The sequence below is a fragment of the Salvelinus fontinalis genome, unplaced genomic scaffold (genome assembly GCF_029448725.1).
Source record: "Salvelinus fontinalis isolate EN_2023a unplaced genomic scaffold, ASM2944872v1 scaffold_0027, whole genome shotgun sequence".
Lineage (NCBI taxonomy): Eukaryota > Metazoa > Chordata > Actinopteri > Salmoniformes > Salmonidae > Salvelinus > Salvelinus fontinalis.
Genome location: NW_026600236.1, coordinates 711038 through 728315, shown reverse-complemented (window position 1 = coordinate 728315; position 17278 = coordinate 711038). Strand labels below are relative to the sequence as shown.

Below are 17278 nucleotides of genomic sequence, written 5' to 3'. Positions count from 1 at the left end.
TCAGCCTATGTCATGGAAAGACTAGGTGTTCGGTAGGACGTAGACGGCGGACGTAAAGGTAAAGTAAAGGTAATGGCGGACTGAACGAAGTTATGTAGAGCACCTCAAGATAAAACATAATATTCAAAATATCTGCTAAATAGACTAAAATATTAGCACTACATAATCTGGTGAGTGATAAACCTTCAATCTGGATAATAACACAAAACAAATCCTAAGACTAGAGACATTTATCGACAAATATTACGAACACAGACAACAACCAAACATGACGGAGAATAAGACAGGGGAACCGTTTACAAAACGCAAGCGAGATTCTTCGACAGATATTGACGATTTAATATTCTCACCACCGGGAATGGTAAAGGTCGAAACTGATCTGTTAAAATCAATAAATGACAAACTGGGTTTACTTGAATTACTTAGTAAGGATATAAAAGAGTTAAAGGCAAGCCTAGAGATGAGTGATGAAAAAGCTGCGACATTGGAGAAGGAAACACACGCGCTAAAAGGGACAGTCAATAAGATTCAAACCGAAATGAATGGAATTAAAAAAGAGAACATCGTTCTGAAGGAAGCCTTACTGGAGATTCAAACTAGATCCATGAGAGAGAATTTGGTACTTACAGGTATCCAAGAAAAAGAAGGAGAAGTTCCTGAATCTATAGTTAGAGAGTTCCTCCGTACAGCGCTTCAGATTCCATGCGAAGTTGTCGACAAAATCCAACTTGAACGTGTTCACCGCTTCGGACAGAGAGGGCAGAGGTACGAACGCCCAATCGTTGCAAAATTTGCTTCATTTAAAGATAAAATAATGGTTAAAAGCCTAGGTAAAAGACTTGCTGGGACCAAAATTGGCATGAATGATCAGTTTCCGAAAGAAATTGCAGAACGGCGCAAAGTTCTGTATCCAATTTTCAAAGAAAATAGATTAAAAGCGAAACGAGTAGCTCTCGTCGTTGATAAACTATATATTGATAACCAGTTGTTCAGAGACACAAAGACTACTCCATGGTTATTTTAAAATTTACAAAATTCTCATAGACGAGGAAAATAAACACAATTCAAGCCCGGTTACTGATTGTAACAATACAACAAAAAATATAGCTTTTTTATAAATCTTCACATATAACTAATTGAACACACAAGCACTATTTTTACACAGTGAAGATAAAAACTAAGTAAACAGAAGGCACAGTATGTGTGGATGGTATGGTTTGTGTTTATTTTATTTTTTATCTTATTTGTTATGTTTGGAAAGTTGAGTGAGTGAGTAATGAAATGGTTGCATATCCCAGAGCCAATGTATTGCTGTGAGCCGGGTATGAGAGGGCTTTCAATGTTGTTCAGATGATGGATATACTTTTATAATGAATTATACGTCTTATTTATTTATTGTCCTATCATGGAAAACTACATTTTTTTTATCTTAATAAATTATATCTAATTATTACCCTATTTTAATGGTACTGTCTATGGCCCTATACCCTAGACACCCACCTGAATGACCCAGATATTAAGGAGAAGTCCCTGACTGTTTTATGTGCTCGCTGTAAGCGGTCTATATGCAGCTAAAATGAGGTCAGAGACCAAGAGCAGCACTGCCCCCTCAAGATTCTGAGCCTGCTTGGCAGGGTTGGTCCTGCAAAGCCAAAGCCCCCTAAAGGGAGAGGAAAATATACAAGGAATTTCTCAAAGCTGCTAATGAGAACCTTGACGACCTTGTACCTAGCCGGTGGGGATTCCGGTGGGGTACCCCCACCCAGGCAGTGGCAGTGCTGGCAACACTAGCTGCAGTAACCCATGGGGAGGGGGTCACACTCGGACATTCAGAGAGGGGGTATATTATTGTGGCCCTGGTGGCACAGAATCAAGGTCGGACTGCATGGAGATGCGTGGGGACATGGTCATGACTGGTGGCCGTATTGTGGGTGTTTTTTTTCAGGAATAGGGTGTACATTTGACGGCCATTATCTAGGATATGACAATGGTAAATAAATTTCAATTTTTGCTTATTTTTTTGCGCGGTCTTGCAGGCCTTCTCATGCAGCTGCAACTGCAATGGCATTTGGAAATCATGACCCATCTTGAGTTGGGCTCTGGGATGGTGCAACTGTTGAGAAAGTGAGCTTATGGTTGTGTGGGGGTAAGGGCTGAGTGTGTATGTGTGTATCCCACAACTGTTGCGAAAGAAGAAGTAAAAGATGTAAGGTACAATAGAGGATGATCCACAGCTATATATAATACAAATCGAGGTGATGGCAATGGAAATGCATATGGCAATTGATTTACTTCAATTCGGTAAATGGAACTGTATGCTCTTTTCAAAGAATGGATCCCAGTCGGTTCAGGGCTATGGGATACAGGGGGTCGAGGGTGGTCTGCCGGGCATTGGGATGACAAGCCATCTCGAGATGAGGCTTTTTAGCGGGTGGAATAGTAGGGACCAATTGGAGGTTTACTTAGTAGAAATGCAAATATCATGGTACAACTATATAGACACTCAATCATTATGTTACTTTTTAATAGTACGTTTACAAAAATATATTCTGATTAAAAGAATGAAAGGTGTGTCTCATGGTAAGTGGTGAAATAAGTATAGCCAGTTACAATTGTAATGGCTTAGCAGATAATAAGAAAAGACGATCAGTATTTACCTGGCTAAAAGAGAAGGATTATAATATTTATTGTTTACAGGAAACCCATTCAACAGTTCTAGATGAAGTTTTGTGGAAAAAGAACTGGGTGGGCAAAATATATTTCTCCCATGGGCAAAGAAATTCAAAAGGGATGATGATCTTAATTAACAATAATTTTGATCCAAATGTGCAAATTGTCCAAACAGATCCTCAAGGTAGATGGATTATTTTAAATATGTTATTGGACAATAAACAAATATGGCTTGTTAACCTATACGGTCCGAATAATGATGATCCAAGCTTCTTTGAAAATATATATAAGAACTTATCAACTCTACAAGCAACACTAGACTCTATTATTATAATGGGAGATTTTAATACGGTCTTAAATAGCTCTATAGACCGGAAAGGAAATCACACTACAAATTATCACCCTCAGGCACTTAAGGAAATCATGAATGTCATGGATATATTGGAATTAGTGGATATATGGAGACTTAAATACCCTGATTTAGTGAGATATACATGGCGGAGGCTGAATCAAGCTAGTCGTCTTGACTACTTTCTTATTCCATTCTCTCTGGCACCAAAAGTTAAAAAAGTGTTGATAGGGGATAGAATGCGGTCGGATCATCACATAATTGGCATATATATTTCTCTTACAGAATTTCCACGTGGGCGAGGATATTGGAAATTTAATCAAAGTCTACTAGATGATAAATTGTTTAGAACTAGGACAGAAGATTTTATAACTGACTTTTTCAGACATAACATAGGTACAGCAGATCCCCTTATTGTATGGGACACTTTTAAGTGTGCCTTTAGAGGCCATGCAATTCAGTACTCATCTATAAAACAAAAGCAATTTAGATCAAAAGAGGCCATATTAACAAAGGAAATTGAAGGACTAACAGTACAGTTAGATAGCAATAAAAACGGTACCATAGAGGCACAGAATAATTTAGAGGAAAAACAAAAAGAAATGGAGGAACTTATTCAAGAAAGATCCAGTGTAATATATTATAAAAATAAAGCGAACTGGATGGAATATGGGGAAAAATGCACCAAATTCTTTTTCAATCTTCAATATAGAAATGCTACCAAAAAAAATGTATTAAAACTTGTGACAAATGATGGAGTCACGCATGATTCACCAAATGATATTTTGAAAGAGGAAGTAAAGTACTTTAAGAATATGTTTTCGTTTCAGGCTCCTCCATCTCCACTAACTGAAACTAATTGTATGGATTTTTTTCCTATTAATAATGTAAAATTAACATCTGAACAGAAAGACTCATGTGAAGGCCAAATTACAGAGGAGGAACTGCTTGTTGCAATTGGGGCCTTTAAAGATGGGAAAACTCCAGGGCTGGATGGCATACCAGTGGAAGTATACAAAACGTTTTTTGATATACTCAAAGGACCATTATTAACTTGTTTTAACCACTCCTATATAAATGGTAGATTATCAGACACACAACAAGAAGGTCTGATATCGTTATTACTGAAACAGGACCCAAGTGGTATATATAAAGATCCAGTCCAATTAAAAAATTGGAGACCTCTTACACTTCAGTGTTGTGATGCAAAAATCCTAGCAAAATGCTTGGCGCATAGAATAAAAAAAGTTTTGTCAGATATTATTCATCCTAATCAGACAGGTTTTTTACATGGACGATACATTGGAGATAATATAAGGCAAGTACTGGAAACAATAGAACACTATGAGATATCGGGGACACCAGGCCTGGTTTTCATAGCTGATTTTGAAAAGGCTTTTGATAAAGTACAACTGGAGTTTATATATAAATGCCTAGAATATTTCAATTTTGGGGAATCTCTTATAAAATGGGTTAAAATTATGTATAGTAACCCTAGGTGTAAAATAGTAAATAATGGCTACATCTCAGAAAGTTTTAAACTATCTAGAGGAGTAAAACAAGGTTGTCCACTATCGGCATATCTATTTATTATTGCCATCGAAATGTTAGCTGTTAAAATTAGATCAAACATTAATATTAAAGGATTAGAAATCCATGGCTTAAAAACTAAGGTGTCATTGTACGCTGATGATTCATGTTTTCTTTAAAACCACAACTAGAGTCTCTCCAGGGCCTCATAGAGGATCTAGATACCTTTGCTATCCTCTCTGGATTAAAACCAAATTATGATAAATGTACCATATTACGTATTGGATCACTAAAAAATACACATTTTATATTGCCATGTAGTTTACCAATTAAATGGTCTGACGGAGATGTGGACATACTCGGTATAAAAATCCCAAAAGAAAGAAATTATCTCACTCCAATAAATTTTTATAGAAAGTTAGCAAAAATAGATAAGATCTTGCTACCATGGAAAGGAAAATACCTGTCTATTTGTGGAAAAATCACCCTAATTAACTCTTTAGTCATATCACAGTTAACCTATTTGCTTATGGTTTTGCCTACACCTAGTGACCTGTTTTTTAAATTATATGAACAAAAAATATTCAATTTTATTTGGAACGACAAGCCAGATAAAATTAAAAGGGCCTATTTATATAACGAATATGAATTCGGAGGGCAGAAATTATTAAATATTAAAGCATTAGACCTCTCACTAAAGGCATCGGTCATACAAAAGTTATACTTAAATCCAAACTGGTTCTCTAGTAAACTGGTACGAATGTCTCATCCTATGTTCAAGAAGGGCCTTTTTCCCTTTATTCAGATTACACCTGCTCATTTTCGGTTGTTTGAAAAGGAAATGATCTCCAAAATATCCTTATTCTTTAAACAAGCCTTAGAAAGTTGGTTGCAATTTCAGTTTAATCCACCTGAAAGGACGGAACAAATAGTACAACAAATATTGTGGTTAAATTCAAATATAATAATTGATAAAAAAAACTGTATTTATCGAAGAAATGTTTAAAAAAGGTATAATTTTTGTGAATGATATCATAAATAGGACTGGTGGAGTTATGTCACACATGCAGCTAACACAGACATATGGAAAAGTCTGCTCTACCCAAAATTACAACCAATTAATTGCAGCATTACCACAAAAATGGAAGAGGCAAGTAGAAGGGGAAAAAAGTAAGGAACTTGTATGTCGGCCCTGTATTAAAGAACAAAAATGGTTAAAGAAAAGTGTGATAAATAAAAACATATACCAATTTCATTTAAGGACCAAAAAACTAACAGCTGTGCCATACAAATTGCAAAATAGTTGGGAAGAGATTTTCGATGTACCCATTCCATGGCACATGGTTTATGAATTGATACGCAAAACAACGCCGGATTCAAAACTTCGAATTTTTCAATATAAATTACTGTACAAAATTCTTGCAACTAATAGAATGTTATATATATGGGGTATACAATCTTCCCAGCTCTGCAGATTCTGTTGTGAGGAGGCAGAGTCATTAGATCATTTATTTTGGTATTGTCCATATGTAGCTCGTTTTTGGTCACAGGTCCAGGAATGGCTGAAGAATTGCAACATTTGCCTAAAACTAACGCTACAGATAGCAATACTGGGGGATTTGAAAAGCCATAGTCAATCAATCAATAATATAATAATTATTTTGGCAAAGATGTTTATTTTTAATTTACAATCTGTAGAAGCTATGAGAATAGGAAGGTTCAGGTCTTTTGTGAAGCATCACAGCACAGTTGAGAAATGTATGGCAAATAGAAATCCGAAATGGATGATGTTGGAAGATAGATGGGAGGGGTTGGGTGGAGCTGAAGGGTGGGACTAATAACAAGATAAACAATATAGGGCATACGGGATCTGTGAAATGTGTATAGGTGCGGAGATTTTGTGAAATAGCACAGTTACAAGTGGAAATAAAATTGGATGGACAACAGAAATAGAGGAAGGACTAAGAACAAATAAGAGAGAACTATTGTAAAGTGGACTGTGTCTGTAAGATAGGTATAAGATGTAGAAATTGAAGGTAAAAGCAGAAGTGTTTATAAGTTTACTCCAATTGGGGGATTGGTGGTAGGGTCGCGGGGAATAATAATAAAGGCATATTCTTTAAAAAAGTATGTATGTCTATATAGGTATGTGTATGTATATATGTGTATATGTATGCATACGTATATGGATATATATATTTACCCAAAAAAATATGGGGGAATGGAAATGATGCAGACAATTAAATTGGAAGCAACATTCTTTCCGCAATACTAAGCTGATCCACCCCTAAAAAAAAAAAAAAAAAAAAAAAAAAAAAAAAGACTAGGTGTTCCTAATGTTTTGTCCACTAAATGTATACTTAGGACTCTGTTCAAGAATAGGCCTACTGCACTATGTCGGTAGTAGGGTGCCATTTGGGAAGCAGGCTAAAAGAGCCCAGTGTCCGGGCGGCCAGAGGAAGGTCAGGCTAGAAGAGGACAGTGTCCGGGTGGCCAGAGGAAACCCGGCTAGAAGAGGACAGTGTCCGGGTGGCCAGAGGAAACCAGGCTAGAAGAGGACAGTGTCCGGGTGGCCCTCCTTCTTTTACCCTTTAGAGCAGGGGGCTAGTGGATGGATAGGGGATGGATAGGGGAGGGCTAGGGGATGGATAGAGGATGGGGATAAGGGATGGATAGGGGATGGTTTGGTGATGATTAGGGGATGGGTAAGGGATGGATAGGGGATGGGAATAGGGGATGGATAGGGGTTGGAGATAAGGGATGGGTAAGGGATGGGGCTAGGAGATGGTAGGGGATGGATAGGGGTTGGGGATAAGGGATGGGTAAGGGATGGGGCAATGGGGGTGGGTATGGGATGGATAGGTGACAGGACAGGGGATAGGTAGGGGTGGGGCTAGGAGATGGATAGGGCATGGGAAGGGGAAGGATAGGGATGGGGATAGGGATAGAGGATGGGTAAGGGATGGAGATAGGGGATGGATTGGGATGGATAGGGGATGGGTAATGGATGATGATAGGGATGGGGCTAGGGGATGGTAGGGGATGGGTACGGGATGGATAAGGGATGGGATAGGGGATGGGTAGGGGTTCGGGGTAGGAGATGGATAGGGCATGGGTAGGGTATGGATAGGGGATGGGGGCTGGGGATAGGGGATGGATAGGGGATGGGGGTAGGGGATGGATAGGGGATGGGGGTAGGGGATGGAATGGGGATGGACAGGGGATGTATAAGGGATGGGAATAGGGGATGGATAGGGGATGGGGGTAGGGGATGGATAGGGGATGGACAGGGGGTGGATAAGGGATGGGAGTAGGGGATGGATAGTGGATGGACAGGGGATGGATATGGGATGGATAGGGGATGGATAGGGGATGGGGATAGTGGATGGATAGGGATGGATAGGGGATGGATAGGGGATGGATAGGGGATGGATAGGGGGTGGATAGGGGATGGGGATAGTGGATGGATAGGGGATGGATAGGGGAGTGCTAGAGGATGGATAGGGGATGATTGGGGATGGATAGGGGAATGGGCTAAGGGATGGATAGGGGATGGATTGGGGATGGATAGGGGGTTGGGCTAAGGGATGGATAGGGAATGGATTGGGGATGGATTTGGGATGATTAGGGGAGGGCTAAGGGATGGATAGGGGATAGGAATAGGGGATGTATTGGGGATGGTTAGGGGATGGTAAGGGATGGATAGGGGATAGGAATAGGGGATGGATTGGGGATGGTAAGGGATGGGTACGGGATGGATAAGGGGTGGGATAGGGATAGAGGATGGGTAAGGGATGGAGATAGGGGATGGATAGGGAATGGGGGCTAGGGGATGGGACAGGGGATGGGACAGGGGATGGGTACGGGATGGATAGGGGATGGGACAGGGGATGGATAAGGGATGGATAAGGGATGGATAATGGATGGATAGGGGATGGGTAGGGGATGGATAGGGGATGGGGGCTGGGGATAGGGGATGGATAGTGGATGGACAGGGGATGGTTAGGGATGGGGATAGTGGATGGATAGAGGATGGATAGGAGAGGGCTAGGGGATGGATAGGGGATGATTGGGGGTGGATAGGGGGATGGATAGGGGATGGATAGGGGAGGGCTAGGGGATGGATAGGGGATGATTGGGGATGGATAGGGGGATGGATAGGGGATTGGACTAAGGGATGGATAGGGGATGGATAGGGGATGGATAGGGGATGGATAGGGGATGGATTGGGGATGATTAAGGGATGGATAGGGGATGGCTAAGGGATGGATAGGGGATGGGGAAAGGGGATGGTTTGGGGATGGTTAGGGGATGGATAGTGGTTGGAGATAAGGGATGGGTAAGGGATCGGGCTAGGAGATGGTAGGGGATGGGTACCGGGTTGGATAGTGGTTGGGGATAAGAGATGGGTAAGGGATCGGGCTAGGAGATGGTAGGGGATGGGTACGGGATGGATAGTGGTTGGGGATAAGGGATAGGTAAGGGATGGGGCTAAGGGACAGGACAGGGGATATGTAGGGGTGGGGCTAGGAGATGGATAGGGCATGGGAAGGGGAAGGATAGGGATGGGGATAGGGATAGAGGATGGGTAAGGGATGGAGATTTGGGATGGATAGGGGAGGGATAGGGGATGGGTAATGAATGGGGATAAGGGATGGGGCTAGGGGATGGATAAGGGATGGGATAGGGATAGAGGATGGGTAAGGGATGGAGATAGGGGATGGATAGAGAATGGGGACAGGGGATGGGTACGGGACAGGGGATGGGTACGGGATGGATAGGGGAGGGATAGGGATGATGATAGGGATGGGGCTAGGGGATGGTAGGGGATGGGTACGGGATGGATAAGGGATGGGATAGGGGATGGGTAGGGGTTCGGGGTAGGAGATGGATAGGGCATGGGTAGGGGATGGATAGGGGATGGAGGCTATGGGATGGATAGGAGATGGGGGCTAGGGGATGGATAAGGGATGGGGGTAGGGGATGGATAGTGGATGGACAGGGGATGGATAGGGGATGGATAGGGGATGGATAGGGGATGGGGGCTATGGGATGGATAGGGGATGGGGGCTAGGGGATGGATAGGGGATGGAGGCTATGGGATGGATAGGGGAAGGGGGCTAGGGGATGGATAAGGGATGGGGGTAGGGGATGGATAGTGGATGGACAGGGGATGGATAGGGGATGGATAGGGGATGGATAAGGGATGGGGGTAGGGGATGGATAGTGGATGGACAGGGGATGGATAGGGAATGGCTAAGGGATGGGGGTAGGGGATGGATAGTGGATGGACAGGGGATGGATAGGGGATGGGGCTAAGGGATGGATAAAGGATGGGAGTAGGGGATGGATAGTGGATGGACAGGGGATGGATATGGGATGGATAGGGGATGGGGGTAAGGGATGCATAGGTGATGGGGATAGGGGATAGGGGATGGGTAGGGGATTAGGATAGGGGATGGATAGGGATGGAGATATGGGATGGATAAGGGATGAGGATAAGGGATGGATAGGGGAGGGGTAGGGGATGGGGCTTGCGGATGGGTAGGGGATGGATAAGGGATGGAGATAGGGGATGGATAAGGGATGAGGATAAGGGATGGATAGGGGAGGGGTAGGGGATGGGGATAGGGGATGGGTAATGGATGGGGATAAGGGATGGGGCTAGGAGATGGATAGGGGATGGGGAAAGGGCTTGGTCGGGGGATGGGTAGGGATGGCAATTGGATGGATAGGAGATGGATAGGGGATGGGGATAAGGGATGGGGCTAGGAGATGGATAGGGGATGGGGAAATGGGTAAGGGATGAGGATAAGGGATGGGCTAGGAGATGGATAAGGGATGGATAGGGGATGGGTAAGGGATTGGGATGGATTGGGATAAGGGATGGGTAGGGGATGGATAGAGTATGAGTAAGTGATGGGGATAAGGGATGTGGCTAGGAGATGGATGGGGTATAGGTAGGGGATAGATAGGGGACATTTGGGGATGGATGGGGATAAGGGATTGGGCTAGGAGATGGATAGGGGATAGATAGTGGACGTTAGGGGATGGATGGGGATAAGGGATGGGTAGGGGATAGATAGGGGACATTAGCGGATGGATGGGTAAGGGATCGGGCTAGGAGATGGTAGGGGATGGGTACGGGATGGATAGTGGTTGGGGAAAAGGGATGGGTAAGGGATGGGGCTAGGAGATGGTAGGGAATGGATAGGGGACAGGACAGGGGATTAGTAGGGGTGGGGCTAGGAGATGGATAGGGCATGGGAAGGGGAAGGATAGGGATGGGGATAGGGATAGAGGATGGGTAAGGGATGGAGATAGGGGATGGATTGGGATGGATAGGGGAGGGATAGGGGATGGGTAATGAATGGGGATAAGGGATGGGGCTAGGGGATGGTAGGGGATGGATAAGGGATGGGATAGGGATAGAGGATGGGTAAGGGATGGAGATAGGGGATGGATAGGGAATGGGGACAGGGGATGGGTACGGGACAGGGGATGGGTACGGGATGGATAGGGGAGGGATAAGGATGATGATAGGGATGGGGCTAGGGGATGGTAGGGGATGGGTACGGGATGGATAAGGGATGGGTAGGGGTTCGGGGTAGGAGATGGATAGGGCATGGGTAGGGGATGGATAGGGGATGGGGGCTGGGGATAGGGGATGGGTAGGGGATGGATAGGGGATGGAGGCTATGGGATGGATAGGAGATGGGGGCTAGGGGATGGATAAGGGATGGGGGTAGGGGATGGATAGTGGATGGACAGGGGATGGATAGGAGATGGGGCTAGGGGATGGATAAGGGATGTGGGTAGGGGATGGATAGTGGATGGACAGGGGATGGATAGGGGATGGATAGGGAATGGCTAAGGGATGGGGGTAGGGGATGGATAGTGGATGGACAGGGGATGGATAGGGGATGGGGCTAAGGGATGGATAAAGGATGGGAGTAGGGGATGGATAGTGGATGGACAGGGGATGGGGGTAAGGGATGCATAGGTGACGGGGATAGGGGATAGGGGATGGGTATAGGGGATAGGGGATGGGTAGGGATGGAGATATGGGATGGGTAGGGGATGGGGCTTGCGGATGGGTAGGGGATGGATAAGGGATGGAGATAGGGGATGGATAAGGGATGAGGATAAGGGATGGATAAGGGATGGATAGGGGATGGGGATAGGGGATGGGTAATGGATGGGGATAAGGGATGGGGCTAGGAGATGGATAGGGGATGGGGAAAGGGCTTGGTCGGGGGATGGGTAGGGGATGGCAATTGGATGGATGGGAGATGGATAGGGGATGCATAAGGGATGGGGATAAGGGATGGGGCTAGGAGATGGATAGGGGATGGGGAAATGGGTAAGGGATGAGGATAAGGGATGGGCTAGGAGATGTATAAGGGATGGATAAGGGATCAGTAAGGGATGGGGCTAGGAGATGGATAAGGGATGGATAAGGGATGGATAGGGGATGGGTAAGGGATTGGGATGGATTGGGATAAGGGATGGGTAGGGGATGGATAGAGTATGAGTAGGGGAGGGGGATGGATAGGGGATGGGTAAGTGATGGGGATAAGGGATGTGGCTAGGAGATGGATGGGGTATAGGTAGGGGGTAGATAGGGGACATTTGGGGATGGATGGGGATAAGGGATTGGGCTAGGAGATGGATAGGGGATAGGTAGTGGACGTTAGGGGATGGATGGGGATAAGGGATGGGTAGGGGATAGATAGGGGACATTAGGGGATGGATGGGGATAAAGGATGGGTAGGGGATAGATAGGGGATGTTAGGGGATGGATGGGGATAAGGGATGGGTAGGGGATAGATAGGGGACGTTAGGGGATGGATGGGGATAAAGGATGGGTAGGGGATAGATAGGGGATAGGTAGGGGACGTTAGGGGATGGATGGGGATGAGTGATGGGTAGGGGATAGATAGGGGACGTTAGGGGAAGAATGGGATAAGGGATGGGGAAAGGGGATGTTAGGGGATGGATGGGATAAGGGATGGGGAAAGGGGACGTTAGGGGATAGATGGGGATAAAGGATGGGTAGGGGATTGATAGGGGTCATTAGGGGATGGATGGGATAAGGGATGGGTAGGGGATTGATAGGGGACGTTAGGGGGTGGATGGGGATAAGGGATGGGTAGGGGATAGATAGGGGACGTTAGGAGATGGATGGGGATAAGGGATGGGTAGGGGATAGACATGGGACGTTAGGGGAAGGATGGGGATAAGGGATGGGTAGGGGATAGATAGGGGATAGATAGGGGACGTTAGGGGATGGATGGGGATAAAGGATGGGTAGGGGATAGATAGGGGACGTTAGGGGATGGATGGGGATAAGGGATGGGTAGGGGATAGATAGGGGATGTTAGGTGATGGATGGGGATAAGGGATGGGTAGGGGATATATAGGGGACGTTAGGGGATGGATGGGGATAAGGGATGGGTATGGGATAGATAGGGGACGTTAGGGGATGGATGGGATAAGGGATGGGTAGGGGATAGATAGGGGACGTTAGGGGATGGATGGGGATAAGGGATGGGTAGGGGATAGATAGGGGACGTTAGGGGATGGATGGGGATAAGGGATGGGTAGGGGATAGATAGGGGACGTTAGGGGATGGATGGGGATAAGGGATGGGTAGGGGATAGATAGGGGACGTTAGGGGATGGATGGGGATAAGGGATGGGTAGGGGATAGATAGGGGATAGATGGGGATAAGGGATGGGTAGGGGATATATAGGGGACGTTAGGGGATGGATGGGGATAAGGGATGGGTAGGGGATAGATAGGGGACGTTAGGGGATGGATGGGGATAAGGGATGGGTAGGGGATAGATAGGGGACGTTAGGGGATGGATGGGGATAAGGGATGGGTATGGGATACGTCACCCCGCTCCTCCGCTCTCTCCACTGGCTTCCAGTTGAAGCTCGCATCCGCTACAAGACCATGGTGCTTGCCTACGGAGCTGTGAGGGGAACGGCACCTCAGTACCTTCAGGCTCTGATCAGGCCCTACACCCAAACAAGGGCACTGCGTTCATCCACCTCTGGCCTGCTCGCCTCCCTACCACTGAGGAAGTACAGTTCCCGCTCAGCCCAGTCAAAACTGTTCGCTGCTCTGGCACCCCAATGGTGGAACAAACTCCCTCACGACGCCAGGACAGCGGAGTCAATCACCACCTTCCGGAGACACCTGAAACCCCACCTCTTCAAGGAATACCTAGGATAAAGCAATCCTTCTGCCCCCCCCCCCCCCTTAAAAGATCTAGATGCACTATTGTAAAGTGGCTGTTCCACTGGATGTCATAAGGTGAATGCACCAATTTGTAAGTCGCTCTGGATAAGAGCGTCTGCTAAATGACTTAAATGTAAATGTAAATGTGGATAGATAGGGGACGTTAGGGGATGGATGGGGATAAGGGATTGGTAGGGGATAGATAGGGGATAGATGGGGATAAGGGATGGGTAGGGGATATATAGGGGACGTTAGGGGATGGATGGGGATAAAGGATGGGTAGGGGATAGATAGGGGGCGTTAGGGATGGATGGGGATAAGGGATGGGGAAAGGGGACGTTAGGGGATGGATGGGGATAAAGGATGGGTAGGGGATAAATAGGGGGCATTAGGGGATGGATGGGGATAAGGGATGGGGAAAGGGGACGTTAGGGGATGGATGGGGATAAAGGATGGGTAGGGGATAGATAGGGGGCGTTAGGGGATGGATGGGGATAAGGGATGGGTAGGGGATAGATAGGGGACGTTAGGGGATAGATGGGGATAAAGGATGGGTAGGGGATAGATAGGGGACGTTAGGGGATAGATGGGGATAAGAGCAGGCTAGAAGACAGGAGGAACATCAACAATAGAGTATACATCATTTTGAGATCAATCTGTTCTTCTGATTCCTTATTGTAATCAGATATTCAGGTTATTAATTTCATGGTTGTTTCTCTGTCCAGTTGAATGAAATCATACTGATTAATACACTGACCCATGCTGTTTCTGACATCTGTTTTTGGAATGCAAGTTTCTTATCTTTCCCTTCCTCTCTCCAGATGAGACGTCGTTCGAGGCGGGCATCAAGGTTCAGATCCACACACAGGACGAGCCTCCCTTCATTGACCAGCTGGGTTTCGGAGTGGCCCCGGGCTTCCAGACGTTCGTATCCTGTCAGGAACAACGGGTAGTGTATCAATCAATCAATCAAGCCTGACATGATTGGTTCTTCCCAATGTGGGCTTGCTACAAGGGAAGGCACAAAATGAGTAAAAACAAAATAAGGGTTGTGTGGGTTACTTTTGATGTCTGTATGTGGGAGGTTGTTTTGTTGTTCGTGATGATGTCATCCTGCTACGTTAACGGGGGGCTGAATGACGTGTCATATACGCAACCATCATACACCATTATAGTGATTTCATGTTCTTGTTGAAAACAGAATGAGGTTATTCTGAAACCCAGTCAGTCGGTTTTCACCCTGAAACAGACTCTGACCCTGAAACAGACTCTGACCCTGAAACAGACTCTGACCCTGAAACAGACTCTGACCCTGAAACAGACTCTGACCCTGAAACAGACTCTGACCCTGAAACAGACTCTGACCCTGAAACAGACTCTGACCCTGAAACAGACTCTGACCCTGAAACAGACTCTCCAATCTCCTTTTATTTTCCTGACGTATGTTACATTACAGGGATCTCATCAGTGGCTTGGTGGATATCCACACTTTTCAATCAGTGCCCCCATGCTCTCTCTTCGGGAGAGAAGAATAATTCCATGTGATGTGTTCCAACCAACTCTACCCTCTCACCATCTACACTACCGTTCAAAACGTCGGGGTCACTTAGAAACGTCCTTGTTTTTTAAAGAAAGGCACATTTTGTTGTCCATTAAAATAACATCAAATTGATCAGAAATACAGGGTAGACATTGTTAATGTTGTAAATGGCCATTGCAGTTGGAAACGATTTTAATTCATATCTACATAGGCGTACAGAGGCCCATTATCAGCAACCATCACTCCTGGGTTTCAATGGCACGTTGTGTTAGCTAATCCAAGTTTATAATTTTAAAAGGCTAATTGATCATTAGAAAACCCTTTTGCAATTATGTTAGCACAGCTGAAAAGTGTTGTCCTGATTAAAGAAGCAATAAAACTGGCCTTCTTTAGACTAGTTGAGTATCTAGAGCATCAGCATTTATGGGTTCGATAACAGGCTCAAAATGGCCAGAAACAAATACCTTTCTTCTGAAACTCGTCAGTCTATTCTTGTTCTGAGAAATTAACCTCTTTGGGCTAGGGGGCAGTATTTGGAAGTTCGGATGACTGACGTGCCCAAAGTAAACTGCCTGTTACTCAGGCCCAGAAGCTAGGATATGCATATAATTGGAGCATAATCTAGCATTGGATAGAAAACACTCTGAAGTTTATAAAACTGTTAAAATAATGTCTGTGAGTATAACCGAACTGACATGGCAGGCAAAAACCAGAGGAAGATCCACCCGGAACCTTTTTTTTTTTTAGGTCACAGGCCATTTCAATGCTAGCCTATGGGATATACAAATAAATAGGACCCAGATTGTGGTTCCTGTGGCTTCCACTAGATGCCAACAGTCTTTAGAAAGGCTTTCAGGCTTGTTTCTTGAAATATGAACAATTAGTTGTAGTTTTTCCAAGGTGTCCCTCATTAGAAAAGTAGTCTTGTTGTGGGTGAATGAGGTGCGCGCTCTTCGTTATTTATCTTCCCTATTGAATATACTATTCTCCGTCTTAAATGTTATAATTTATTTATATATTTATACATTTAGATATTACAGTACCTGAGGATTAATTAGAAACATCGTTTGACTTGTTTGGACAAACTTTACCATAAACTTTTTGGATTTGTTTGTATACATGTTGAACAAGTGGATTACTGAAATCATTGGCGCCAACTAAACAGACTTTTTTGAATAAAAGAAGGACTTTATCGAACAAAATGACCATTCATTGTGCAGCTGGGAGCCTTGGGATTGCAAACAGAGGAAGATCTTCAAAGGTAAGTGATTTATTTAATCGCTATTTGTGATTTTTGTGACGCCTGTGCTGGTTTGAAAAAGTATTTTGATGTGGGGTGCTGTCCTCAGATAATCACATGGTATGCTTTCGCCGTAAAGCCTTTTTGAAATCTGACAAAGCGGTTGGATTAACAAGAAGTTACGTTTTTAAATGTTGTAGGACCTCCAGCAGGCCACAAATGTGCATGTGTCAGCATATGGTCTCACAAGGGCTCTGAGGATCTCATCTCGGTACCTAATGGCAGTCAGGCTACTTCTGGCGAGCACATGGAGGGCTGTGCGGCCCCACAAAGAAATGCCACCCCACACCATGACTGACCCACCGCCAAACCGGTCATGCTGGAGGATGTTGCAGGCAGCAGAACGTTCTCCACGGCGTCTCCAGACTCTGTCACGTCTGTCACGTGCTCATGTGCTCAGTGTGAACCTGCTTTCATCTGTGAAGAGCACAGGGCGCCAGTGGCGAATTTGCCAATCTTGGTGTTCTCTGGCAAATGCCAAACGTCCTGCACGGTGTTGGGCTGTAAGCACAACCCCCACCTGTGGACGTCGGGCCCTCATACCACCCTCATGGAGTCTGTTTCTGACCGTTTGAGCAGACACATGCACATTTGTGGCCTGCTGGAGGTCATTTTGCAGGGCTCTGGCAGTGCTCCTCCT

The 17278-nt window shown here is 45.3% G+C and overlaps 1 protein-coding gene across 7 annotated transcripts in view; it reads left to right on the top strand.

Annotated features, from left to right (window-relative positions):
* Positions 1-17278, top strand: part of LOC129842251 (acid-sensing ion channel 1-like) — a 96939-nt gene that overhangs the window by 39341 nt on the left and 40320 nt on the right. For all 7 annotated transcript variants that reach the window (XR_008757517.1, XR_008757518.1, XR_008757516.1 and 4 more), the window contains exon 3: positions 14620-14747. Coding sequence is in view for 4 of the 7 variants with exons in the window: in XM_055910727.1 (XP_055766702.1) it covers positions 14620-14747 (128 nt within the window). In the remaining 3 variants the exon portion in view is untranslated. The remainder of the gene's footprint in view (positions 1-14619; positions 14748-17278) is intronic.